Source organism: Durio zibethinus, chromosome 5 (assembly GCF_047325235.1).
Source record: "Durio zibethinus cultivar Kanyao isolate XHJ-2024 chromosome 5, ASM4732523v1, whole genome shotgun sequence".
In the NCBI taxonomy this organism is placed as follows: Eukaryota; Viridiplantae; Streptophyta; class Magnoliopsida; order Malvales; family Malvaceae; genus Durio; species Durio zibethinus.
This window is the reverse complement of record NC_143166.1, coordinates 1,094,275-1,121,361: the sequence shown is the minus strand read 5'-3', so window position 1 is coordinate 1,121,361 and position 27,087 is coordinate 1,094,275. Positions and strand designations below refer to the sequence as shown.

Sequence of the window (27,087 nt, the reverse complement as noted above, 5' to 3'; positions counted from 1 at the left end):
GATGTGGTAGATCATGGCGCTAGGCAGTATTGTTTCTATACAAGATGTGAGAAGGGTTTCCAGGAACCAATAATCCGCAGTGGTCATCCATGCACGTTTTTTATATTGCTAAAACAAAAGAAAAATAGCAAGTTCGAGGAAACAAACAAGAGACGACAAAAGGCTAACGAACCGCCAGATGTATCAGCTAGGAACGCTAGCTTCTAGTGGATGACTGTACGTATGATAATTTGAACCGTAAGATATTTTTTGATTTAATCCGAGCATTTTATAATCTTGTTTTATAAAAAATATCTTATAAATTTAAATTTAAATTTTTATTTATATATCATAATAAATTTTTAAAATATTTTGATGTATAACAGTAAACAGCACCGAATGTGCAGGAAATAACAACGAGCCGATGATATGCTTTGGTGTAAGAATTTGTTGTGGAATGTGAATCTTTGGAGAAATTATTGATGAGTATCCAAAACCAGCATAGCTATTACAAATTGTTTCGCTATAACAATAAAGATAATGGCTGCCCTGCAAAAGCCCCAGCATCGTTTCCTCCTCTCGCCTACACGAAAAGTGAGGTTAAATACATTTTTTTTTTCTTAATCATCAACAACAGCAAACGTGACTCAAATGGATAATAAATGAAAGAGCACAAGCTTTCACATTCGCTTGTCTATACCAAAGCTGAAGCAAAGAGCCAATATGTTGTTGATAAGTCGTAGGAACCTGTCAAATCTGCAAATACATATTGCTCCATCCATAAATGGTTGTCCAGCAAAGCAAGAAATAAATAAAGAGCTATCCATATCCTGACAAGCCTGACAAGTGACAAGGTTGATCCCACAATATCATCTGACCATTCACTCCAGTCCTATCTATGTGCATAAAGAAAAAGAAAAAAAAAAAAAAAAAAGGATGCTCCCATTTTAGTAATAAATATTCATATCATTCATTTGCTCTTTTAGTAGGCCTAGCTTCAAACCCTCCTTCGGCTCTCTTCTCAAGTGAATAAGGCATGTATGTTCCCATGATTCTATCCCACATGACGAAGAATGGTTGAGAGAAGTTATATTTGCCTCCATATAGATGGTGGTGGACATCATGATATGCCGAATTGTTGTAAAAGAAGAGGTGGAAGAGGTTTCCAGGAAGCCATAATCCGCAATGGTCATCCACTGATTTGATGGTGGCAAAGGAGAAGAAAAGTATTGAAGTTCGAGGAGACATACCGGAGAGGAAGTAAGATAAAGCCCCACCAATTATGTCAAAGGCAAAAGCCTCCAGTGGGTGATTGTAAATGGCACCAAATGCATAGGGAACAACAAGCCTATGGTGATGAGAATGAAAGTGGCGGTATAAGAACTTGTTGTGGTGGAAATATCTATGCATAAAATATTGCCATGTATCCAAAACAAGCATTGCTATAACAAATTGTCTTGCAATATCAGTAAGGGAAGATGATTGACTTTTGGAAGCACCAGCCTCATTTCCTGTCACCTGCACAAACCAAGAATCACCCTCTTCTCGAATTCGGTCACTTTCTTCAAAAAAAACACAGACAGACACACACACATTGACACTTGCTATCTCAAATACATGGCATTTTGACCAAAACAATGGAGAAAAAAATCCTATGAATTCTATGATGAAGAACGGAAATTTATAGAGGATGAAGAAAAAAAGTGAACTGTTTCTTTCTCCAAGGCTCCAAATAATATACATATATATATATATATATATATATCAACAATGGTGTGATTTATTGATAAAAAATTAAATTCTTAATTTTAGAATTTAATCCTTAATAATTTCAAATATCAAAAGCAAAAATAATTAATTGACTTCAACCTCAGCCTAAGGTATGTAAATTAACTTTTATATATATGTGCCCATACCAAAAATTCCAAATTTTATCCCAAATTATTGATATTTCTCCTTATGCACAAAAGTATTTAAGCCGAGTTTAAAAAAGTTTGAAATGTTGAAAATCGAATTCTAATTTTATCCATAATCATCTTCTAAGAAAGTTTAGTAATTTGAGTTAAACCTAGATTTATATTCAAATTAATTACGCCATTCATCCTAATAAAATTATCATATTTTAACTTTTATGAGTCAATTTTTTCAACTTTATCTTTCAATTATTTTATATTTATTATTGATAAAATTATGAAAAATATATTTAAAACTTAAAAAGAAGTGATTTTTAAATATATGTTTCATAAAATTTAATTCATAATAAACGTCAAAGAGAAAATTTCGACAAAAAATCAACTATGACAATAGACAGGTGAGTATTAGAATTGGATATGTAATATACCACTAACTATAACTTCACTTGTTTTCCAAACAAATTCGGGCATATTTAGACAAAATTTAAGGTAAAATTTGTAAAAAAAATTTTAAACATATTTTAATAAAAAATTCAATATCATAAATTAATAAAATTTGATGTAAAAATTAATAATATATAAAAAATATTAAAAATATTATTATAATTTAAATTTAATTGATACTTATTCAACAATAAAAATTATGTTAATATTTTTATTAAAAATATTTATTTAAAAATATATCAAATTTTATTAAAATTTATTAAATTTTACACATTTAATCTATGTAAAAAAAAAACTTTTCAATTTATCAATTTATCAATTTTAATTTTTAATTATTATTTCTAATAAAAATTTCATTTAAATCTTTCTCAACTAAAATAAAAATGGCTTGGGAGCTATTTGCACCCCTATTATTAAAAAAAAAAAAAAAAAAAAGCTATAGCTTTAAAAACAGGTAACCATGAAAAGAGAATCCTAAGCAGTAAATTGATATCGATCTACAAAGTTTCAACCAGAATTATTACACCATAACTCTTACATAACCCAATACAATTAGAATGTAAAAAATAGGAAAAAAAGAACTAGGTTCTTGGTCGTACCTTATATAAAAAGATAGCTAGAATAGCTTGAATGGTCTGTTGCAAAAGAACATTTTTGATGACTTTCTCCTTGGACACCAGATTCTTCTCTGCCTCATCTTGCGTTGGATGCAATCTGTAATTCTCAAATGACCCCAAAACCATGTAAATCCCTGAATAAATCCAATAAACAACAATCGGAACAAAGGTTCCCAGCAACTCATCTGATATCGCCAAACCCATCTCTTCTCTTCTACACAATCCAATGAAGAACACCAAGAAATGGCCGTGCAAATTCGTGCTTATCAACTTATAGCAAACAGAGATGACCTTCAATGACAAACCCTATTAAATGTGGCCAATGAGTCATCAGATTTTATGTAAAAAGGATTTTGAGCAATAAATGTTGAACCAAGAATGACACAGTTCGAAGTATCTTTTAGACATTATTTAAATAAAACAAAAATTTAAGCTAAACTCATGTTCAATGCCTGGTTCGAGCGGTGCCAGATTCACAGGCCAGGCACATCTTGCAATAAATTCGTACTAAGGGCAAAAATAATAAAAACGTGTAAAGGCAAATGTCTCGGATCAATTACTTGGGGCGGCTCCTGCGTACTGAGGAGGGTAGGTCGGGGTTAGTTGATGCTCCATTAATTTTGCAGAAAAATCTTTTACCTTTGGGGAATGTGTCCAAGTTCCAGTTCTAGTTCTCATGTCATGCCTCGTTTTCCAATGTTATTGCTCATACACATGTATATTTTTGTCATGCTTTTTCTTGTAATTAAGTTTCTGAAACCAATTCGGACATGGGTGGTTGGCTAGTTGAATTCAATTAGCTTTTATTCTACCTTTAATAATATTATTATTTATCTTAGATAGTTCAAGATATAGAAATGTCATATACAAAAATTGCACGGCTAACAAATGAAGCATAACTTAACCGATGCACTTCATTAGTCCATTTGCTTACCTATGTGAATCGTAGATCTTTTTCTTCGAATATGAACTTCAGGATCAGCTCAAACAACTTAGGAACTAGAAATGAAGGACTGCATGTCTCTCTACTATACAGCCTAGATCAACTCCTGTGTCTCAGAAACTTCCTTCACAGAGATAAGACTGGTTTGAGTGGTCCGCTTGCTAGGCGCTGAAGAAAAAGCACATATAGATGCGTTCAAGTACAGTTATGCCAGTTTCCTTTGGGTACATCAATGCAATATCTTCTTGCATTTTTGAAAGCTCTGACTTTTTGAGGAGACCTACTAGCAGATTGGTAAACGAGCCATTCCTTATCAAATCTTATTTTTGCCACGTGCGATGTATTCATGTCTGGAAGACGTGAGAATGAGCATCTTTATTTCAAATATCTTGTGTTCTACAGTGAGTTGATATTTCTTTTACGCATGCATGATTCATTTAGCTACTCATATATGAAGCATAATCTTTTCTAAAGAATATATATTGTCTAAGCTACCTATTTCAACCAAAGAGAGAAGAATAGATACAAACTTGAAGATTTTAAGGCAGAGGGCATGAAGGAGTTCTTCAAAGTAAAGAATTATTGGTAAAGTTAAACTCAAATGCATTGTAAAGGCTTTAGAGGGATAGACGTACAAAACAATTTTATGGAAAAATTCACTGCTGGAAGACTTCAGTCTGATGTATGAAATGCATGCAATGTGTGATGGACTTTCTAGCTTGATTTTTGTCGTCTCTTTTTCCTTCTCATATGTTGCAAATCTTACGCTGGATGATATCCTATTCTTTCACTTCCTACAACTATTTTTCAGTAGATATGTTTAGTTGGGCTTACTTCCTATGAATTTTAACTAAATGTTGACAAAAGTAATATAGTGGAAGATGCAAATAGGTAAATGGTTTATAGTGTTGCTTTAGTTTTAGGATGATTTGCAGAACTTTCTATTCTGTCAGTGATGCTCCATTGCTTTTTGTTGGTTTCAAATTAGTGGATTTTCCAAGAAAAATGTGTGCTTTGTTCTGTTTGTGGACGAGCAAACGCTGTCAAAACTGTCTTCAAAAGGACATACTCCCGATGAGAAAGGATAGATGGTCTGTGGAAAATTGTTGTTGGAAGGAACTTACCGTACGTTTAGGAACTTTTGTCCAACTGTAGCTGGTGATGGCAACTTCCACCTGGACTTTGTAACCTCAATATTGACGTTCATCTGATACCAAGCAAAATAATTTTTTGAGTAAGGTCTATGGTGAAGTTGAATATGAGTCTATTGTAGTCCTCGATCTTATTACTCTGAATGTATTTATTAATTAAGCAAATAACGAGTACGGAACAAATGCTAATGGCAGACGTTTAAACTTGATTGCATGACCTTCAATTTTTGACTTGGGAATCTTTGACGTGCATCTCTAGGTCGAAGCTAATGTATTACTCTTCCATAGTAAGACATGTTAAATGTAGTTTATTTAATGAAAATATCTTAATTTGACTGAAAATTGGTTCATAATATCAACATGAGCATAATTGTTAAGCAGGTTAAATGGACCATGATGATTCAGTGAAGAGGTATTTGAGTTCAGAGAACATGTAAATCATTAGACTTAAAAATTACTAGTGATAAAGTTATAATCCTGAAGTTCTTAATCTTTCATTTACAGAAAATTATGCTAGTTTTCTGGGAGCACAAATGCAGTCTATGCAGGGATATCCATGTGAAAAACACAAATTCTGTATGAAGTACACCCACAACCTATTTTCTTCTGGGAATTTTTTTCATGGATTTTTCCAGAAATTAAAAGTGGACCAGTTTTTTCAGATATCTGTAAGTGCCTAATACTATTGTCAGAGTAGACTTCTGCTGAAGAAATGGAGCTTTTTGGCCTTTCAAAATGGTCCAATGTGACTAATAAAGAACTATTGCTAAAGCTTAATTATTATGGGTTTTATTTAGAATTTGAGGCTCCAGGCCAGGTGGACTGTCTGTGCATGCTAGTCATGCCGTTCTTGTTTGCTGGAGAGGGGATGTGCTGTTTTCTCATTGGTAACAAGGGTACTAAACGGTGTGAACATGCAAATTCTGTTGATGAAGATTTTGTACCGTTTGCCAACTTGTTACTGTTTCTGAGTAAGCTATAATTTCTGCTCTGTTATTGTTTTACTTGCAATTCTCGTGAATTTTGTGTGGTTCTGTTCCTTGAAACTCTATAAATATCATCTTGCCTTAACTGCTGAGCAAAAATAAATTAGATGGAGGGGAATTCTGTAGGGATATACCCTTTGCATATCCCACAAACTGCCCAAATGCTGCTTGCCTTTGTAATTAAAAATCCAACGGTGTAAATGCTGTATGTGACAATTGGAGGGAACTAAACTAGTTGTAATAAATTTATGCTTATTTAGTTTCCTCCAACATCTCTTGTGGGATCATGACTTGCATATATGTACATATAATATATGTAGTTAAGTTACCCCTTCAGGTGGACATATCCAAGGTGTAAATGATGCATGTGAGAATTGGAGAAAACCATACAAGAAAGGCTGGTCAGGCTCTGTGCTTGTATGGTTTTCTCTAATATCTCATGTACAGCCTTCACACTCGAGCATTTGAGTTAGTAGGTAACGTACAAAGTAAGCTTCAATAATGTTTTCTCAATGGTTGAGATGTCAATTGTCAAGGCTGTATTGGAGGGAACTTAACCAGTTGGAGTTTGTTTCTATTTGTTTTCTCCAATATCTCATTTCTAACCTTTAACTTTTAAGTTCACAAAAAAACCTTAACTTTTTTTAGTTTATAAAAAATCATAATGGACAAGTTAGAATTAGAGTTGCTTTTTTTATTTTTTTTCACTAATTCAAGAATTTCTAACCTTAACTTTTAAGTTTATAAAAACTCATATTGGATAATGGATGGACCAACAAGTGAAAAGTAGGGTTGCTTTTTTTTTTTTTCATTAATTCAAGAATTGCTTTATATAACCCATTTTTCATGAGCAGATGTACAGAAGTGTATCCTCGTCTCAGATTCATAGCTTCCAATATTTTAGATCTCGTGAGGAAAATGAAGTTCAATTGGAATGCAAGACCTCTAGGCATAAACTGCTACGCTGATGATTTGAACTCCATATTTTATCAAAGGATTGGTTTGGTAATACTTGAAGTTGAACTGTCACCGATATATTCTAGTTTGTATTTACCTGAATTTTGGAATTAAGGATCCATATATCCTAGCTTTTACACTTGTTAAGCAATAAAAATTTTGTTGAGATGTTAATAATAAATACCGAAATAGAATAAAGAGCTGAAAATTCTATTAACTAAGTTGTTTTCTTATTTAACTTGTGGAATGTGGTGATTTGCAAAGACAGTAACAAGGAAGAAAACAAAATTGAAATTCGATAGACTCTAATAATGCCAGTACTATTACAAAGCATAGAAGGTTGGATGAACTTGGCTGAACCAACCAAACATATAGGGCCAGTCCTTGGGGGTGGGTTGGTCTTGCCAGCAAGGTGTGGACGAGTGGATAGATAGGAGGCTGAGAAAGAAGCAGTGCAAGATATAAGAAAAGCAGGAACAAATCGATATCCATTCAAACAATTGGAGCTTGCATGGTATGTAAAACAAATTTCCACTCACCAACTAGGGTACAATTTCATTTGTCAACACTTACCTTTCCAAAAGAAACAAGAGATCTATTGAAGCCATGTCTTTAGGCTAGATACCGATACAATTTCCTATCATTGTTGTCCCTTTCCAAGAAATCCCGCTCGATAAGAGACTCAATCCGTTTCTTAATCTCCGTTGGATTGGCCAGGAACCGTGACTGTAACTGCTTTGTAACCTCAGCTATTATATTGTTGTGATCCAGCACCCTCCTTGATTTCATTATCCTAACTATTGCAGCTTCAATCTGTGGCTTCCTGTCCTCCTCCACTCTTTGTCTCGTCTCCTGCTTTTCAGGTTCAGATTCCTTTTGTGCAACCACAGTTCCTATCTTCACTTTGTAGAATTTGCTCGTGAACTTATCATTGACAAAAAATGCATCATCCTCCCCAATGTCTTTACTCATAGGTTCTTTCCTGAGAACATTCTTTCCCTTCACACATGCCATTGATTGCAAGCACCTTTTCAAGTCTGAAGCAGGAATCTCAGTGGCCTGTTCAATCTCCCTGTAGCTAAGCCTATCAGCATTGTTAAAAAGCATCAATACACACATTTGGTAAGTTGAAACATTCAACTCATGTTTCTGACCCTTCCCAAAAATTGCTTTTATATCTGCAGTCCCCATGTTAGTTTGCCAGGATAACCTCCGACCAGTATGGGTCCCAAGATAATATGACCGAAACTTCTCGCAGAGTGCTGACATTTCTGCAGGCAGGTTGCAAGTAATACAAGTCTGGGTGGGCCAAGACCCTGTTGTTAGAACCTGAACAACTAGGGTAGGGCCATCAGTTAGCTCAGGATGGCTTGCATAAAACCCTTGCATTGTGTCCTGGGAGGTCTTCATGTCTGTAAACATGCCTTCTAATTTCGAAGTAAATTGATATCCACACTCTGTCTTAAGCTTGACTATCAGACTTCTCTCTGCATCATCAGAGACAGTTTTGCCAGACAGAAGCCGCTTAGCTAAGTGTTGTTTGTAGTACTTTTCAAATACATCCTTCTCCTGCAGATAGCGAAACAGCATCATAACTTTGTCAAGAATAATCTCCACATCCTCCTCACTGACTCCTTTCAAACCTTTACGAAGCTTGTCATCCACAAACAAGGAAATGAACTCGGGAGAACGGGGATTCAAATTAATGAAATATTCAAAAGAGGAGTTCAGAGCATTCTGGAATGTCTTGTCATTGCTAAATGCTTGGCCAATGATATTATCATATTTGTCCTTTTCATCCAAGAGCCGCTGGACAAATTCCACAGGATCTTTCAACCTTTCTGCATCAGTAACCAGCTCTTTACCTGTTTCTCTGAGGTGAGAAGTCATCACATCTCGTATAGTTGAGAGACCATTGGCAACTCTTCTAAATAAATTGTACATTCTACCCAAGTCTTCATACTTGTCATCAAGAAGCATATTGACCAAGCCGGAGTTCTCCATGTGGACTAGTCTCATCATGTGGTTAGCAATCATCTCTTTCTCCACCACATTAGTTATCTTGGCTTCACTCTTGACATCCAAGTAATGGGTAACTCTCTCAATTTCTTCATTTAGACGTATCTCTGCTTTCTTCAGATAGTCCCCACAGTCACAGCACTCAATAAATTTCTGAGATTCGCCCTTATAAAACTCAGCGGAAACCTCAAGAAATGGCTTCTCAAAATCCTCCTGGTAAACAGAAGAACCCAAATCCATAAGCATCTTGATTATATTCCTCATCAGCCCCCGGTCTATAACTTCACCAGTTCGCTCTCTATGTACTAGCTCAAGAAGTGTGCTCAGAAGCCTTGACTGTATTTTGCTGGAATGTATAATATTATCCCTCCACAGATTAAGTCCCAGTTCGTGAACAGGGGTTTTACGGGTATTTGGAATATAAGTCCTGTCCATGTACATCAATATGTCTCGAATCATTTGCAATGCCTTGTTGTGGTCATTCCATTTCCTGTTCAGCTCTTCAAGAAACAAATCACCTTGAGCAGCCTCTATAGATTTTGATATTTCTTTGAGATGTGCAGTCATAGTTGTAACAAGTCCAGAGTACAGCTTCTCACCAAATTTGTGCAAGACCATGTTGTATGCATTCCTGAATTCATGTCAAAAACCAAATATCATAAAGAAAAGATCTAAGTTTTAACCAGCTCATTTGAAATTCACTTAGTCGAGATTGCAAAGAGAGAGAACTATTGCAAGCACAGCAACATGCTAAGCTCAAAAGTAATCTGAAAACTACATGCAAGTCCAACTAGTTGATCAATTACTGCTGCATAGAAAACTACCATCTACCATTACCACAACTGATAAGATTAACACAGACAAACACTTAAACATTTTGTAACTTACAGAATCTAACACCAGACACCCACTGATATTTACCGCCGAACAAACCCGCATAATACAGTCTACCTTAATCGTCAAATGAGCCACATGAGTACACAAACATTAAGGCTTTGCTTGGTAGAGAGGATAAAACGGGGTAAGGATAGAAAACTTGTTAATCTAAAGATTAATCTTCAAAGTAGGAAAACAGTTATAAATTTTAACCAATAGATTAACAAATTTTCCATCCTCATCTCTTTTCATCCTCTCTACCAAGAAAAGCCTAACAGCGCTAAGATCATTCACCGGCAGGCAATTCAATTGTTCCCAACATGTAAATTACTAAACCACCCTGAGAACAATTCCGTTAAATCTTTCCAAGCTTATTACCTCCATAGTCATGTTTAAAAGCTATTTTCAACAACTTCATAACGTAAATATTGTGATCAAGGGATAAGATACTCTTCATAGTTTTAAATTACTTGAACACAAAACCCTAATTAAACTTGCATCTGCAACTGCTCTATAAATTAATAAAAGTTTTCAACAATCTAAACACAAAACCATTGCTGGAAAACCTATAGATTTCAGCATCAAATTCACAGGAAAAAAAAAAAGGCAATGATACAAAATACTGAGATCGAAAATACATAAATTAATTGAAATTAAAAAAAAAAAAAGAAGCGAAACCTGTAAAGCTCTTCAAAACTGAGGCCACTAGCATTATGATTGTAAATCTCATGGATTGCATGTTCGAGAATGTTCCAGGTCTTGTCTGCGTATTTCGGATCCACCACGACCCGGTGCTTGAACGCTTCTATCTGGAAATTCCTTTTCTTTTGATTACTCATTTCTTTCCTACCTTTCTCTTTTTCTTCAATTCCGAAACCCGAATCGAACGAAAACCCGCCCAAAAAACCCGAAAAACAAAAGAAAACAGAGGACCGATCAAATTTTAGAGCAATCGATAAAATCGTCCGATTAAAAAAAAAAACGAGAGATTTGAACAGCAGGCCTTTTTTTAAAAGGGAAAGGTAAAGAAGATTTCGCCCTTTTCGGTTGGTTTTTGGATGCCGTTTGGGAGGAGATGAAGTATCTCCAAAGGTTTTTTTTATTTTTTTTTTAACTAACAAGAAACGTTTTTTCTCTTAGGAAGGAAAAACGTTTTGTTGATTAAATCCGAAGGTTGTTTTTTAATCGATTAAAAGCTTTACCGACGACCGGACCGGCTACCATTTTTTCAATATTTGCCCAACGACGTCGTTCAATCAATCCTTCTGCTAGCCGTTCTAATCGAAATTCCCTTTCTACCCCTACAAATCTAGCTTAAATTTAAAGCAGAGATGGCGTAATTGAAACGCTCCTCCCCCAAACACCCCCTATATAAACACCATACAAAAACCGCGCCTTCTACAAAATTGTTCTTCTCTTTCGTCTTTCTTCTTTACTCAATCAAAATTTGTTCTTCGCCTATTCAAATTTTGTTTTCCAGTCAGTGGAAAAGCTTACAGCGAACATGTCGGCAGATTTGTTGTCGGAAAGACCTTTGTTTGGTGGAGCAATCTCAACTGCATTTCCAATTAGGTTTCAGGTTTCTTTCTTTTTCTTCAATTTCATGTTTTGTGATTGAATAACTAATCCCCGTGTTTAATGTTTTACATTACTTTAGGATGTCAGTAACATCAGGCAAGTTCCCGATCATCAGGTTGGTTTTCCCTTTTTTTTTCTGTTTTTTGGGTACTTTTTTTTTTTGAATTTGTTATTTATGTATTTTTTTGGGAATTAAAGGAGGTGTTTGTGGACCCTGCTCGTGATGAAAGCTTGATCTTTGAGTTGTTAGATTACAAGCATGAAGTTGGAGATGATGGGAGTGCTATTTGGTTTCTTCGAGACCTTGCCAGTGAACAAGACGGTGAAGGATTCACGGTAATCTTCAGGCTTTTCTTTTTGTGGCATTGTATGGAGATTATCGTAGTTGCCCTTGTATGCAAAGGAAAGAGTAATTTTAAAGCAATTATATGTTTGAATTAGCCTCCTTAAAGCACTTGCCAGTAAAGTTGGGTTCTATGTTTATTTTGATTTTACAGCTGCTCATAGCTTATCCTTTGAGAATGTTAAATTTGAGAAGCTTTAATCTTATATTATGAAAACTAGAATGGTGATGATTTATGGCATTTCCATGTAGCTGACATTCTCGAACTTCAATGTGTTATTCAGTCTAAGCTAGTGTGCTGCTTTGTTTCCATTTATTCTCCTATGGCTCCCACATTTTTATGTTAGTTTTTTCTTCCCCTGTATTACATTTTTAATTCTTGTTTCTGTTTTATTCTAAATTCTGAAGTATATACCAGAAAAGAAAATGTGTTTTTTGCCTATTCAGCTGTATCATTAATAAAATAATAACTCTAATCTCTACATTCTCTTTGATTATTAGGATTAGTGTTCTTTATGCATTGACATGATTGTCCTTATATTTACTCAGCCTTAGGTCCCATTGATTTTAAGGACATCCAATACATTGTTTGTACAATTGGCAATTTTTTTAGACTTGATATCGTTGTAGATGTAACATTTTTCTTTTTTCTATATGTTTCAGCTTCTTGAGCAGTCAAAAGTGGTTGAGGCCCCTGGATTGTGTTACAGAAACATTCCGGCTGTTGTTACAACTGCAGTTGGCCAAATGGTATGAATCATATAGAAGGCATGTAACTAGAGTTTCATTCTTTCTAGTTTCTGCCTACAAGATCCCTGCCTTACCCAAACATTATGTGATTACATTGTGCTCTTCCTTGAGTCTCAATGTTTCTTAAAATTAGCATTCTAACATCCTATTTCACAAGGTAGGTATTGTTACTTTTAACTTCTGTCTGATCATGTCATATTGCTCTCTGTGTACTTTTAGTATATTGCTCTCTGCGTACTCTTAGTTTATATATGTAGGTCTTTTCTCATTGACAATATCAATTTATCATTTTCCTATGGAAGACACTTGAGATATGAGGCTTATTGAAGTAAACACTAGTAATATGTTCTTTTTTGGTCTGTACTAGTGTGTGCATGCATCTGCTTCTGGTAAAAGCATTTGCTTTTTTAACCCTGTTCGGAGGAAATTTATGATTTCAGCTGTGGCCCATGTTATCCTAAGGTTAGGCTGTTTTTAAGTTTTGATACTTAGTAACATTAAGTAGTGTTACTGCATGTTTGGTCATTGTTTCTGTTCTGTAAATGAAATGGCATAATTTTTGGATTGAGATTGTAAGATTAGGTGATTTTAGCAAGGTCAAAGCTCTGTTGGTTTAAAATTTTCTAAACTTGTTGTGTTGAGTTAGTTTGGAATGAGGAATCTGAGATTTTGAAAAGAGTGTATGAATGGTCAGTATCAATCTGATCGATCTGCACCTAGATCAGACTTCATTTCCCTTGGTTAGAGCAGCACAAAAGTTTTGCTTTATTGTCCTTAGGGTGTAATGCCATGAGTTTAAATGGTTGCAATGTAGACCAGCTGGGATAGTAATCTGTGTCTTGGTTGTATGTTCTCCCTTAAACCCTCTGAGAATTATCTGGGATGTTGTTGTGGAACTTGGAAGTTTGGGCTAAGCTATGTGCTTGATGCCTGGTTAGAAAACCACCGGTTGGATTGGATATTCAGTTCCTGAGTTTCTCTGTTCTTTTTCCTTCTCTCTAGGCAGCAATAACAATTTGGCTAACATTTTGGTGTGCTTATATGTGGAAATCTCTGAATGTATAAAGATGTGCTCTTAAATCATTGACTAGTTGGATAATAAATTCTGTTCTGAACATAGGTTTTTTATATAAAAGATCAACAGCATATTGAAGATGGTTCTCATACAATTGCTTTATAAATTCAGCAAGTTCACTGCACTCTCCCCTACCTTCTCCTCCCCTTGTCCCCCATCTTTCTCACATATCTTTTGATACCTTCTATCATTAATTTTGTTATTTATGCATAGGCTGTTTCTAAGGGACGGCAAGGAAGAGAAGCGCAAAATATTATCAAGGTAATTTTTTGTGTTTTCAATCTTCACTGTTTTTATCGAGTAGTTTTAAATTGCTAAGTGGATTCTTGATGAATATCCATGCCAGTTCTATCTTGCAAACATACGTCTTAAGGAAGTTGGGACAGATGTTCTGGTAACTGCATATGAGCCCATCTTGATCAAGTAAGTGTCAGAGCTACAGAGCTCTTCTTTTTTCTATAGGGAAAGAAGGAGACATCATTTCATGGTCCTTTTTTCATTTATGATATGGTTTTTGGCGAATACTAGGAATTTTGTCATCTGATTGCTGGTTGATTATGGAATTACAGTATCATTTTTCTGTAACATTATGATTGCAGCCCTTTGAGCGAAAGTGCTAGTACGGTTGGTGCAGGATTAGCTATCCCAGCTATTCAATCTGGATTCATGCCGATGTTTGAAGTCTTTAAACTAGCCGTTACAAGCTTCAAAGTGAATGACTGGGGCCTTTTTGGTCCTACTGTTTGAGAGATGCGTTAAAAAGGGTACTGAAGGGCAGGTAAAACTCCAGGATTTCCCCCCCTTTCTCTCCTGAAACAGCGTTGATGTTTACGCCTCGGCAGTTTTCAATACCTGTGTAGTAGTAGCAGTAGTCTCCGAGCGTTTCATGATCTCTTTAAAAGTTGTTCATGTTCATTGCCCACCTTACTTGAATGGATTCTTTTGAAAGCCAAAAGTTTTCCAAGGAGATTGAACTGACAATTCTATAATTTTATAATTTGTCTTTCTCTAGTCTATTCATTTTAATATTTGACATAATTTTCACAGGAAAAGATTAAAAAAAACAAAAACAGAGTGAAGTCTTAAAATTTGAATGGTTAACTTTATCTTACGAGACAATGATGTTATTTGGAATTTGCACAAAAAAGTTCTTACTTTATTAGTAATAAATTAAAAAGAAAAAGAAGAATTAGTAGCTAGACGTATAGGTGGAGTCAGGAAAACTTGGCATATAATTCCACAAATTAATTATAATCAATCACCTGACAATCGGCTAGTTGGAAATTAAGAGGTTTAGTGGGGGCCAGTGTCTTATTATATATATGTATAGGTTTTTCAAACTGTTGTAGACCATTAATGGTGAATTTTCTTTGGTGGGCAATTCACATCAAATGATAGCCAAAATCTAGATGATGATTCATTGATAATGACATTCATAGAATTTAAAGGTTTCTTTGAAGCTCCTCGCCATAAGTGACAAAACCATATATATCCATATAATTTCAATCTTACCACACCATTCACCATGTAATACACACACATATAATATATATATATATATATATATATTTCATGGAACTGACTTCATCTTCATGGTTTGGAAAGAAACCTACTGAGCCAAACCGTCCAAGCCTAGCCCAACCCATACATACACACATGCATGGGTTGCAAATGATTCAAACATACATGCATCAGTACTGAAATCCCAAAAGCAAACCAGTGGGTAAACAAAAAGTCATGCATGATAAGACCCAAGTGCTGAAAGAAATAAAATTTATCTGCCCGATCATCAAGTGCTAGCCTTAAATAGCTAAGCGTACACATGCACCTCCGAGAACAAGCACGCACGCAGGGACAGAGAACCTGTTCAGAAAAATATTAAATAGTCTCTTTTTTATTTTTTTTATATTCAAAATTATCAAAAAAATAATTTTAATATTCCATTAACAAACCATACATCACTTCTTCCTAAAATTCAATCACAATAATGACAGTAAAATGAAGAAAGTGGAAATTATACAAGAATTAGAAGAGGGGGCGAAGGGCTAGGGAAAAGAATGACCCACTGATCACAGCCATAAATTCATCGTTTTAGTGCTGGGCTGGCTACGGAAAGTGATGTGGATTTTCTGATTGAATTTTGTTAGCTTTTCGAAACAGGCACATTTACATCATCCATCCTTTGTCCTTTACCTGTTAATCTGTAAATTCCTTTTTAGCAAGTCTTTTTGTGCATGCGAACCCCTCATTTCCTCTGGTTTTCTGTTCTAATTACAGCAATGATCCATTCATAAAACGGAAGCTCCAACACAATGAAAGACTCTGGTCATGTTCTCAAATGGAGCTCATATAATCATAACAAGCTGCCAGTCTCAGAAATTTCTATTGATTTTTTTACTACCATTTCAAAGAAATTTCACCCACCTATATATATATATATATATATATATATATCGTGCCCTGAAATAATAAATATGACTGGTGTGGTCCAAAATCCCTTTATAATTGGTTGAAAAATTAATGTTAAAGCTGCTTTGTTCAAAATTAACTCTTCGTACTAAAAGCTTGTTTACCTTTTATCAATTTAGAATCCATTTGAACTGCTAATAAAATTAATTTTAATGAAATTAAAAATAATAATAAAATTATTATAATTATAATTACAAAAAAATTGATCTAGATCTGAATATTTCGGTGAAAATTTTGTGTTACATTTAACTATTTGTATCTCACTCATTTTTTATTTAGATTCCACTACTAGATTTTTGGAACTTAACTGCACCTCATTGAAATTGTAATTGTATTCAAATCCATCCTTAGTAGAAATGATAATGGTTCGAATTGCTAATAAAATTAATTTTAATGAGATTAAAAAAAATAATAAAAATTATTATAATTATAATTATAAAAAAAATTGATCTAGATCTGAATGTTTTGGTGAAAATTTTGTGTTGCATTTAAATATTTGTATCTCACTAATTTCTTATTTAGATTCCACTACTAGATTTTTGGAACTTAACTACACCTCATTGAAATTGTAATTGTATCCAAATCCACCCTTAGTAGAAATGATAATAGTTCGGTTTGAATTTGATTCGGTTCAATTTGATTTTTTTATACGTTACATAATATTATAAAAATTTAAAATCTAATTAAAATTCAAATCGAATTAAATCGAACTAAATTTTACTGATTCGATTTGGTTCGATATATCAATTTTTAATTTTTTTAATTTTTATATATTATTTTAATATAAAATTTAAGATATTTAAGTAAATTTTGATATAAAATTATTATTTTTATTTTATAAAAATTTAAAATATATATAAAAACTAAGAAAAATATATAATTAGGCTTAGTTCGATTTTTTTCAATTTTTCACACTCCAATCCAAAATTCAATCCAAACTTAATATGTACATTTAATATTCAAATATAATCCGAACCGAATAAGAAAAAAACTAATCTAAACCAAATCAAACATTATGATTTCGAATTAATTTTCAGATTTTTTAATTTTTTTCTCACCCCTATTAAATAGTAATAACATATATACAAACCCATGATTTGTTTGATATAAAAGTTGTAAAATGTTGTTCAATATATTTATGTTTAGGGTTCCGAAGGATAGTGGTTATGTCGTTGGCTTTAGTACTTCCATCGGAGACAACCTTGAGATTATTGGTTTCATGTCAAGAAACATTGGTTTTGGTAAGAAAATTAAAACTAAAGGAACGAAAAGAAATGTGAAATTGAAACAATATCAAGGCATGGTTCAATTTTGGTGTAGGGAACTGAATGACATGACAATGTGGTACATTGATATCAAAATCACAAGATTTAGTACGAATGAAACTTAATCCAAGGTTGGCGACAATGTTAGGAAGGGTCATCATCGAGATCAAAACTGCTACGATTAAGAGTACTTGAAAATGGGCTTATCATATAGTTAGGCATGTTGGTTATTGAAATATGTTTTGAAAGTGGCCATATTTTGGCAACGTGCTTTTTTTTTTTTTTTCCCTTTCAAGCTACATTGTGCTTTATGTTTCTCTCTCATGGCCAACGGTTGGTGGGTAAGTATTTCTAATTTTCATTCTTATATGTATATATTTCACTTTTGTGGCATATGAACTCAAAATCATAATAGAAAATGTGTTGATTGTTGAAGCCTTCATGAACAACATATTCCTTATGGGCAAGCAAATTGGTCCGAAGATTAAGACTTTTTTTTTTTATCAAAAAAAGATTATCACATTTTTAAGATTAAGGTAAGCAATTAACTCGTAAGTAGATTTATGAATTTTTTTAAGACGTTTTCAACTTTCAAATCACTTATCAATAAAAGATCTTGAAATTCAAATCCAAATGTTTTGTATTTTAACTTTTAAATCTTAACCACTTGTGTTAATCTTTATTGATGAACATTAAGACTATCGATCTTACGAAATGGTCCTCCTATCCTACAAAGTTTTTAAAAAATTTTGAGTGGGAAGCCTTTTGTATATGGCAAAAATTGGGCATATGAGCTTTTTAAATAAAACTTGTAAGGACCACATTTATATTGCAGACTGTATGGCTCACATGTCCAAAGATGGAGACCTGTAAAGTGTTGGGTATAGACTCAGAAATCTACTCAAAGATTTGTCCATTGAGTATCTTTCCCTCCGATCAGTTTATACATATTCATTGAAACCAAGAAATTTATTTACAAGAAACCAAAACTTGGACTTTCTTTTACGAAGTAATTAATAATACACGAAAAATTACAATTCTATTCAAATATTAGTAAAAAAAAAATCAATGAATTAAATCTAAGGATATAAAGTTAGACTAAATTCACTTATGATGAAACTTTTGTCATTGGAGCCTACAAGAAATGGAGAATATATTGTTTATTCTAGATAAAGCAATTGAGGTAATTCAACAATAAGAAATCAATCATCTTGTATTTTGATGAAGACTTTGAAAAAAAAAAGAGAAATTAAAAAGGATGGGGAGATTAAGACAAATTTGAGTAATCCATGCATTGTTGAATTTTTAATTTGAGAAACCATTGGTTCCATTTTAATTTGTATAATTAGTAGTAGATTTTAGATTGACCAAACATACTATAATATACACTAGTATCACTTTCATCTACATATATACTAATTATTAGTAATTTTTTAGTTTTTATACAAACAGTGACATCTTTATGAAATTAAAAAATTACATACATAAAAGATAGCATTATATATAATAATTTATTCGGGTCAAAATGAATAATTCTTTTAAAGTCATATTCAGGGATGAGAAAAAAAATTAAAAATTTGAAAAATTAATTCGAAATCGTAATATTCAGTTCAGTTTATATTGGGTTTTTTTTTTATTCAATTAGGATAAAATTTGAATATTAAATATATATATATATATATATTAAATTTGGATTAAATTTCAAATCGAAAGGTGAAAAATCGAAAAAGAAATTGAACCGAACTGAATTATATATATTTTTTAGTTTTTATATATTTTAAATTTTTATAAATAAAAATAATAATTTTATATCACAATTTACTTAAATATATTAAAATTTTATATTAAAATAATATATAAAAATTAAAAAAATTAAAAATTAAAAAATGATAAATCGGATTAAACCGAACTGATAAAATTTGATTCAATTTGTTTCAGATCAAATAAAAGTTCAATTCAGATTCAGATCCAATTTTAAACTTTCATAATATTATATAATATCCAAAAAAACTAAATCAAATTAATCCAAATCGAATCAAACCGTTATCATTATTGCATTATAAATTTTTAAAATATCTCGATATAAAATTGAGATGTCAGAAAAAGTATTGAATGGTACGTTACATATATTTAAATTTAATTAAACAAAAAAATATATTCTTGAATTGAAAACACTAGAGGCAGCAAAACCAGAAGCATAATCCCCATCTAAAACCTAGACAAAAATAATAATATGTATTTGTTTTTAAATTAAGAGGAAAGGCAAACGACAATAAGTACAACAATGGGATGAGGGGAGCCACTTGATTAATAGCTAGTGCATATGATTTTGTTGTTCTTTCCTTTAATTTGAAGGAGTGAAAGGGAGTGTTTTCTTCGTTTCAGTTATTTTAAGGGGATGAGGTCCCGACTCTCAGCCAAGGCCACCACTACCTTAATTTGTGGATTGAATGATAAACAGTATCGCACGTGGAGTCTGAATCAAGGGACGGTCCAACCACAATAAAAGGATATATAAAAAAAATTACAATTATAATAAGATTAGGGTTTTTTTTTTTAGAATAATAAAAGTAAAAATACATATAAAAAGAATTTTAAAAAACAGAAAAGTTTAAAGGCATCCTCAATGAAACAAAAAATTTCCAATCCCAAAAAAAATCATTGCCTTTTCTTAGCCCACCCTTATAATTCTTACTCATTGTAGTTGTTGCTTAAAGCTTGGCCTCTTCCCTTATCCTCTCTTTCTCTCTTTGCAGGGAGAAAAGCAAAGAAAACAACAGAGCTGCCAGGTTGAAGGCAATTCCAAGCAGCTATAAAACATATTGCAAGAAAGGGAAATAGAAAGAGAAAAGAGAGACCCACCAGGCCACCAAAGTCACTTAATTGAGGGTCACCTACAGATCATGTGTTAGGAGTGAAAAGAAAGGGGGAGGGGTTGGGTAGATTAAAGAACATATAATCCCACACATGATTATGGATGGTGAAAATGGGATCCGCAGGACAAACTTCCCTCTACAGTTACTAGAAAATAAGGAACAACAACAAGAACAACCTTGTTCCAACAATGTTAACGATGAGACAAGTTCTAAAGCAACCTCGGAAGCATCCAAGAAACCTCCCCCTAAGAGGACTCCAACCAAGGACAGACACAGCAAGGTGGAAGGCCGTGGCCGCCGCATCCGCATGCCTGCCACGTGCGCTGCTAGGGTTTTCCAGTTAACAAGAGAGCTTGGTCACAAATCAGATGGTGAAACCATTGAATGGCTGCTTCAACAAGCTGAGCCTGCAGTTATCGCTGCCACGGGAACAGGTACTATTCCTGCAAATTTTACGTCCCTTAATATTTCACTCAGGAATTCAGGTTCCAGCATGTCGGCTTCCCACTTGAGGAATACTTATTTCAATCCAAATTTTTGTACACAACAATTGAGGATGAGAAGTGAGTGGGAAAGGGATTTGCTTGACGACTCATCATCTTCCCAGCAACAAAGGAGGATTTTATCATCAGAGGATTCATTAAACTTTCCTGCTAGTAGTAGTAGTGTGAACGCTTTCTTGCAAGCTAAGCAAGAGTTGCGGGACTCTAGTCTGGCTGTCTCGGAGGAGGCGGTTACTAGTATAGGGAAGAAGAGAAAGCCCGAGCAGCAAGAATTGTCAGAAAATCAGATGGGGAGTTACTTGATACAATCAACTATAGGCTCAATTCCATCGAGTCATAATCTGATTCCGACAACGTTTTGGATGGTGACAAATCCTAGCAACCAAGCCATTAGCGGGAGTGGCGCTGGGGATCCTATGTGGACATTTCCTCCAGCTAGTAATACTAATATGTATAGGGGAACTATGTCTAGCGGGGTGAACTTTATGAATTTTGCTACTCCAATGGCTCTTCTGCCTGGACAAGAATCGGGTTCAGGAATTGCAGCTGGTGGTTCAGTAACCGACAGTCATTTAGGCGTGGTCGAGGCACTACACCCGTATAAGCCGATTCCAGGCTCCAGTGTTTCGGAGTCTCCAGCCAGCAGATCACATCAACACCATGGTGGAGAAGATAGGCATGATTCAACTAGCTAGTGTTCGCCATGCCTTCAGAGCAAATTACAAGTGTATGGCTTAATCATGCTTTATTCTCTTTCACTTATTTTTAGTAGTACATATATGTGCAATTTGCAGCTCGGGCTCTAGTTTGAATGCTATGAAATTGAGTGTGATATTCGATTTTGGTGTAGTGAGTAATGAGAAATTAATTCATTAGCCAGGTTCTGATATATGAGAATTAATATCATTTTAGCGGTTCTGTTGAGGTCCTTTTTTGGGGCGTGGCTAAACAGTTTGATATCAGTGTCGGTTAATTTGTTAATATCTTCAAACATTACCTCAAGGGAAAGAGACTTGATACGCATGCAATATTGCATAGCTAAGTTTCATTACTACCTTTCAATTGATCAGGTTAGGTTTAACAAGCTCGTCATCATAGCTCTTCCTCTTTAATTTTCTCTCCCTCTTTTCTTCCTGTTACTGTTAACATGATTAGAGCTTCCCTTGATTAATCCTTAACTAAAATGATGAGAGTAGTGATGGCCCTGATGGGGGCTTTCAGTGTTTTGAGTGCATTACTTACTGTTCATCGCTTGGACTGATCTCTCCGCAATCTAAATTGATGCTAACCTTATTCTGCACTATTTCAACCGCTGCCACAGGCGTTTGTGATTCTTGGTGCCATTAAATCATCAGCAAAAAAAAGTTCAATCATGTTTCAAGAATAGAGGGAATAGCCCACATGTGATCACATTCAGCCTTTGAGGTTTATTCTCTTAGGCAGTGAGCCCCCTTGTACAGTGCAGGTTACTAAAAGCAATCAGCAACCACTAACTAACAAGATGATCATTGCTCATCTTCTTCATGTAAGGAAGTTTGCTGGTGATATAGAAACTGATGGTTGGTTTATATATATATATATATATATATTTATATATATATATATATTAATGTCCCTACCGCCTGGATATTTATTCACCTTTGAACCCTTCAACAAGCTGTAGGTCATTCTAACTTTGATGGATTTCTCTCTTATAACCTTTTAATCTACGCATGCATAACAGGTAATCCAAGAAGTGGGTCTTCTAGGCATTTAAGATCATCAGTTGTTTCCTTTCTGTATGTGGTGAATGATTGCATATTTGCATTTGCTTCTTTCTTCTTCTTCTTCTCAAACACAACTTAGATTTCCAAGAGCAGCATTGCTGCACGTTGCAATGGTGATTCTGATCTTTGGGTCGAAGGTTTTTTCTGAACTGGGAAATTAACCTTTCTTTTGGGAGCATTTCGATGAAGATTTCCATGCAAGTTTTCATTCTCAAAAACAGTGCCTGATATATTTTTTGTCAAACTAGCTAGGCATTCTCACTAAGACTTTTTTTGGGGGGAGGATTAGTCGCATCAAAACCTTACTGTATAATTAACTTTAATATATGAACGTACATGAATTTGCACTGCCTGATGACGACTGTTCAGGATATCAGTTAATTGTCAAATAATAAACAGTTTGATGAATTCTTGTTTATTATCCTGCAGGATCCCTGTCAGACTGCTTTGTTTTGCAGCAATATTATTAATTATGCACTGATTTGCATATATAGGTCAGCAAGGTAGTTCTGATTAATTGAATGATCCGGTTAACGAGTATTTATAAGTATTGATTAATATCTTTTTGATTATTATTAAAAAAAAAATTGTATTTAATGCGTTAGTTTCATTAAATATAAGATCTGATCATCAGGTAGGAGATGATACTTTTGAAGGTTCAACAATGCCGAACTATAAAGTCAGCAGAAGGAGGATACTGATAACACATTTTCAAAGTGCAATGTCACTACTTTTCACAGGCTGTCGATTAGTCAAGTGGGTGGCCACTCTAATAATTTCAGCATTCAATAATTGAGATTATCTTTGCTTTGCTTGCCAACTGCAAGAGCTTTCAATGAAAGTTATGAAATAATGGATCCATCTGCTATATCTTATTGAAGGGAACCGTACAAATTCATCATGCACTCTTTGGCCCTGATGTCAAACTAAGTATATTTTCGCTTCTATCATTTAAACCATTGCCAATGTAGAGCATTAAAACTAAGCAACGTGACACTTTCTCATCCTTACCTTTTTCTGAGTCGTCATACCTATATTCACCTGGAATCAAATTCAATTTTAATGACCATGAGTATGAGTAGTCTCCCTAAATGCTTAAGCTAGTCTAAATCCAAATTTGGGATCTGGCCATATATATTTTCTACAATGAGAGGCTGCGGTGTATGACAGTCGTTGAATATCATTAATAAGCATGCATGTGGGTCCCATATTATAAACTGCAAGCTATTACAGGCCTAAGCTTTCTGCAGGTTTCCTTGATTGTACCTGTCATGGCTTAATTTCTAAATTGATTGGAATTAAAGGGGAAAACATAATAAATAGATCGACCAGAAAAGTGGGCCTAGAGCTTAAATTCAAATGTGATGATCATGTACATTGCTAATCAGTTTCTATTTTCAGACCATTCAACAGAAAATTTTCTGCTGAGCCGGTCTTGCTGAACTGAAGAAAACAAAAAGGAAGAAAGATACAGTAAATTTTTAAAAGTACAAATCTGATGCATTCTTAATATTTTTCACTCCCTAAAGTTCACCGAAAAAACTCCTTTAAAGGCCAATATTTTGCTACAAATATATCAATCAAATCTGAAAGCAACATCAGTCAAATTAATAGTAGTTGTTGCAAGTGGCAACTATATATGGATGCCACTGTATATGCCCCGTAGAGAAGGCTTTTATATCTTATGTACCCAGACTTGCATATTCAGGGCTCCAACATTGAATCGCTCGTTTTTCTTCAAGATTATTTCCTATTCCAAGCCCGGACAGCCATCGCAATCAATGATATATAGAGCCCAAAATCTTATCAAAACCCACACAATAGAGGGCCCAAAATCTTGGGCTATTGCTAAGGACCAAGATCATGCATCTAAGGCTGATCATCCCTTACGTGGCAAGGTTTTGTTGTCCTTTATGTGGTGAGATCATATGCACAACCACACCTGATTAAATTCAAAGAAATTCGGTGCCTCTTTTCTCGTGCAGCATATGATTCTCTGGAAATTTCTGTTTTCCAATCAAAAAAGGCGCCCTTTACCCCACATTTCCTCTGCTTTTCGTTCTTTACTTTCAAAGTTTAATCTTGAAAGCTTTCACATTTGCCCCCTGCTTGTGTTTTTGCTCTCTCTCTCTCTCTCTCTCTCTCTCTCTCTCTCTCTCTCTCTCTGCTTTTAGAACCTGAAAGGAAAAACCAAACAAAAAGCTCAATTTTAGTAAGCACAACAAGAAGCAATGGGTTCCCAGAACTTTTTTCAAGTTGTTGCCAAGAACTTTGATGTTCTTGCTTTGTATGTCTCTTTTTTGCGAGCTTAACTTCACTTTATATGTTATTTTTCTAATAGAGTTTTTGTTATATTTTTTTTCTGGTTTACAGGCCTCTGGTCACTCTTGTTTACCCTCTGTAAGTGGGATTTTCCTTGATTGAACAAAGCACATCCTTAACATTGTTAGTAGCATATATGCCATGAAATTTTCTTCTTCATATGGGTTGCTTTATTTCGACAGATATGCTTCGATTAAGGCTATAGAGACCAGGTCTAGCAGCGATGATCAGCAATGGCTGACATATTGGGTCCTTTACTCTATGATTACACTTTTTGAACTTACATTTGCCAAAGTCCTTGAATTGTAAGTAACCTAAAGCAAGCGAGCTTCATAATACAGTTCTTAGTTAGCTAAAACAGAATGCTTAAATCTGAATCATCATGGTTTCCATTGTTGAATCCATCCAGGTTCCCCATTTGGCCATATGCTAAGCTAATTGTGACATGCTGGTTGGTCCTGCCTCACTTCAATGGCGCTGCATATGTTTATAGTCACTACATTAGACCATTTTACATGAATCCTCAAAGAACCACAATTTGGTATGTCCCTCGCAAAAAGAATATCTTCAGCAAGCCAGATGACATCCTAACTGCTGCTGAGAAGTACATTGAAGAGCATGGGACTGAAGAATTCGCAAGGATGATAACCAAGGTACATATCATCTCCATATATCATGTTATACGTTGCAAAGTGTTCTGTTTCTGAAACATAGGATGTTCAATTTGCAGGCTGAAAAAGAAGAAAGAGTGAGGCGCAGCAACAATTACATGATTTTCGATGATGATTATATATATTGAACTTTCATATGATCATCTTTCATTATAAATCTAGTTGTAAGACGTTAAGAAATTCTAATTATCTATATGTAAAATGGCAATCATCTTCATGATGTGGCACAAAATATATATGGTTTCTTCTTATGTTATAGTTTCGTTTTGTATAAAATATACTGAACTTCTGGCAAAAACTTAGGATATGCCAAAATGCAATTTCATTTCTCAACAAAACTATTAATTTTGTGTTTTATTTTTATGTTTTATTTCATAAAACATAATATAAATACATAAATTTTAATATTTTATATGACACAAATCGTCATATCTACAAACATAAAAACTTTGTTATAAAAATGAAAATTTAATGATGTGGAGACTCGCACTCAATCGGGGGATATTGTTTGTTTTGACCTAAAAGTTTCACTGTTTTATTTCATCTTAAAGTCTCACGATTTTATCTTACAAAAAATACCTCATAAATTTAGATTTAGATCTCAATATATATATTATAGTGTAACTTCAGATTATCTCGATGCGGGATTATGACATTACAAATTCATTTGATTAAAGCTTAACGTCCCTACTAAACTCAATATAAAGCATACAGATCTACCGAATCACACCAAATATTGGGTAAGCCTAATACAGCATACACAGATCACAAAATTACATTAGATATTAAGATTTTAGAGATAGTTCCTACCGTATAGTACTTAGTTCCTATTTGACTAGTAATCATTTTTTTTATTTGTAAAGATCCGTACCTATTTTGATCTTACAATTTTATCCTAAAAATGACACAAAACTTTATATTATCTAAATATGAAATTGAGACATCACAAACTTGTAAAGATTCATATCCAACCTGCGAATTATTATTTATTTTAACTTAAAATTTTGATAATTTTATCCCATTAAAAATATTTCATTAATTTAAATTTAAATTTCTATTTATATATCTTAACATTCTCCTTGTACGAGATTAGGATGTTGCAAATAAAAAACCTAAACGATTATAGGACAAGCATGCGAGAGGTGCGAATTTGGGCTTGGGTCACAGGCTGGATTGTTAGACTTTTTGCATTGGTTCTATGTTTTTTGGTAAAGCTTTTCTTTAACACTTTGCCAAGTTAAACTGATTTGGGTTTGGTGAAGCCCAATTTAAAAGAGACAACATTATGTTTCACATAGTAATGCATTTGTTCTTTTGGGCAAATAATTCTAAAGTGAATTGTTCTTTTTCTTTATAGAACAAAGAAAAAGTATACTTTCTTTCTTTTTCTTTTTTTTTTTTAACTTGAAGGCTCAACAATTTCAATTTAAGCAAACAAAAGCCTTTTGTTTTCTTACTCAATGTATAATTAAAAGAAAAAAAGAAAACATTTTCTTTAAACGAATTAATCATGTTTAACTCGGTAAAAATTAAATATAACTTTTTTATGCTAAAATAATGATTAAAAACTGCTTAATTAATTTA

General features: G+C 33.8%; 4 protein-coding genes and 1 pseudogene across 12 annotated transcripts; 3 read left to right on the top strand and 2 right to left on the bottom strand.

Annotated features, from left to right (window-relative positions):
- Window positions 1–468: 468 nt before the first annotated feature.
- Window positions 469–4,299, bottom strand: LOC111282648 (sphinganine C4-monooxygenase 1-like). The gene is made up of 3 exons (XM_022870832.2): window positions 3,888–4,299; window positions 2,936–3,259; window positions 469–1,497 (listed from the first exon to the last, which is right to left on the bottom strand). Exons 2-3 carry the CDS (start codon window positions 3,155–3,157, stop codon window positions 946–948), a joined length of 774 nt encoding a protein of 257 aa, XP_022726567.1. The 5' UTR covers window positions 3,158–3,259; window positions 3,888–4,299; the 3' UTR covers window positions 469–945.
- Window positions 4,300–7,265: 2,966 nt separating this feature from the next.
- On the bottom strand, window positions 7,266–11,048 carry LOC111282868 (cullin-3A). Of its 2 annotated transcripts, XM_022871151.2 has the most exons (3): window positions 10,564–11,048; window positions 7,564–9,640; window positions 7,266–7,428 (listed from the first exon to the last, which is right to left on the bottom strand). In XM_022871151.2, exons 1-2 carry the CDS (start codon window positions 10,722–10,724, stop codon window positions 7,603–7,605), a joined length of 2,199 nt encoding a protein of 732 aa, XP_022726886.1. In that variant the 5' UTR covers window positions 10,725–11,048; the 3' UTR covers window positions 7,266–7,428; window positions 7,564–7,602. The 2 variants fall into 2 exon arrangements, with proteins under 2 accessions (XP_022726886.1, XP_022726884.1); XM_022871149.2 differs by having other exon boundaries at window positions 7,266–9,640.
- A 190-nt stretch (window positions 11,049–11,238) lies between these two features.
- LOC111282869 (ran guanine nucleotide release factor, putative (Mog1/PsbP/DUF1795-like photosystem II reaction center PsbP family protein)) lies at window positions 11,239–14,645 on the top strand. 4 transcript variants are annotated; one of them, XM_089760487.1, is made up of 8 exons: window positions 11,239–11,464; window positions 11,543–11,578; window positions 11,662–11,799; window positions 12,470–12,556; window positions 12,924–13,018; window positions 13,845–13,892; window positions 13,978–14,054; window positions 14,201–14,645. In XM_089760487.1, exons 1-7 carry the CDS (start codon window positions 11,390–11,392, stop codon window positions 14,027–14,029), a joined length of 531 nt encoding a protein of 176 aa, XP_089616613.1. In that variant the 5' UTR covers window positions 11,239–11,389; the 3' UTR covers window positions 14,030–14,054; window positions 14,201–14,645. The 4 variants fall into 4 exon arrangements, with proteins under 4 accessions (XP_089616613.1, XP_089616612.1, XP_022726888.1 ...); XM_089760486.1 differs by having other exon boundaries at window positions 11,242–11,464; window positions 14,231–14,645; XM_022871152.2 differs by lacking the exon at window positions 12,924–13,018 and having other exon boundaries at window positions 11,253–11,464; window positions 14,231–14,645.
- Window positions 14,646–19,971: 5,326 nt separating this feature from the next.
- LOC111282244 (transcription factor TCP15 pseudogene) lies at window positions 19,972–23,576 on the top strand (annotated as a pseudogene). Of its 4 annotated transcripts, none has more exons than XR_016342046.1 (3): window positions 19,972–21,471; window positions 22,940–23,004; window positions 23,145–23,576. The product of XR_016342046.1 is annotated as a transcription factor TCP15 pseudogene, transcript variant X3 (transcript). The 4 variants fall into 4 exon arrangements; XR_016342044.1 differs by having other exon boundaries at window positions 22,940–23,013; XR_016342045.1 differs by lacking the exon at window positions 22,940–23,004.
- A 990-nt stretch (window positions 23,577–24,566) lies between these two features.
- On the top strand, window positions 24,567–25,851 carry HVA22C (HVA22 homolog C). The gene is made up of 5 exons (XM_022870756.2): window positions 24,567–24,797; window positions 24,884–24,910; window positions 25,015–25,137; window positions 25,242–25,485; window positions 25,563–25,851. Exons 1-5 carry the CDS (start codon window positions 24,742–24,744, stop codon window positions 25,629–25,631), a joined length of 519 nt encoding a protein of 172 aa, XP_022726491.1. The 5' UTR covers window positions 24,567–24,741; the 3' UTR covers window positions 25,632–25,851.
- The last annotated feature ends 1,236 nt before the right edge of the window (window positions 25,852–27,087 follow it).

What these genes read in the sequence shown, in the direction of transcription:
- HVA22C (XM_022870756.2), top strand. Translation starts at nt 24,742, where the DNA reads ATGGGTTCCCAGAACTTTTTTCAAGTTGTTGCCAAGAACTTTGATGTT. An exon ending in AACTTTGATGTTCTTGCTTT is followed by an intron (nt 24,798 to 24,883) that starts GTATGTCTCTTT and finishes TCTGGTTTACAG; the next exon opens with GCCTCTGGTCACTCTTGTTT. An exon ending in TTTGCCAAAGTCCTTGAATT is followed by an intron (nt 25,138 to 25,241) that starts GTAAGTAACCTA and finishes GAATCCATCCAG; the next exon opens with GTTCCCCATTTGGCCATATG.
- LOC111282648 (XM_022870832.2), bottom strand. Translation starts at nt 3,157, where the DNA reads ATGGGTTTGGCGATATCAGATGAGTTGCTGGGAACCTTTGTTCCGATT. An exon ending in TAGCTATCTTTTTATATAAG is followed by an intron (nt 1,498 to 2,935) that starts GTACGACCAAGA and finishes TGGTTTGTGCAG; the next exon opens with GTGACAGGAAATGAGGCTGG.
- LOC111282869 (XM_022871152.2), top strand. Translation starts at nt 11,390, where the DNA reads ATGTCGGCAGATTTGTTGTCGGAAAGACCTTTGTTTGGTGGAGCAATC. An exon ending in AAGACGGTGAAGGATTCACG is followed by an intron (nt 11,800 to 12,469) that starts GTAATCTTCAGG and finishes TATATGTTTCAG; the next exon opens with CTTCTTGAGCAGTCAAAAGT. An exon ending in TATGAGCCCATCTTGATCAA is followed by an intron (nt 14,055 to 14,230) that starts GTAAGTGTCAGA and finishes TTATGATTGCAG; the next exon opens with CCCTTTGAGCGAAAGTGCTA.
- LOC111282868 (XM_022871149.2), bottom strand. Translation starts at nt 10,724, where the DNA reads ATGAGTAATCAAAAGAAAAGGAATTTCCAGATAGAAGCGTTCAAGCAC. An exon ending in AGTTTTGAAGAGCTTTACAG is followed by an intron (nt 9,641 to 10,563) that starts GTTTCGCTTCTT and finishes ACATGAATTCAG; the next exon opens with GAATGCATACAACATGGTCT.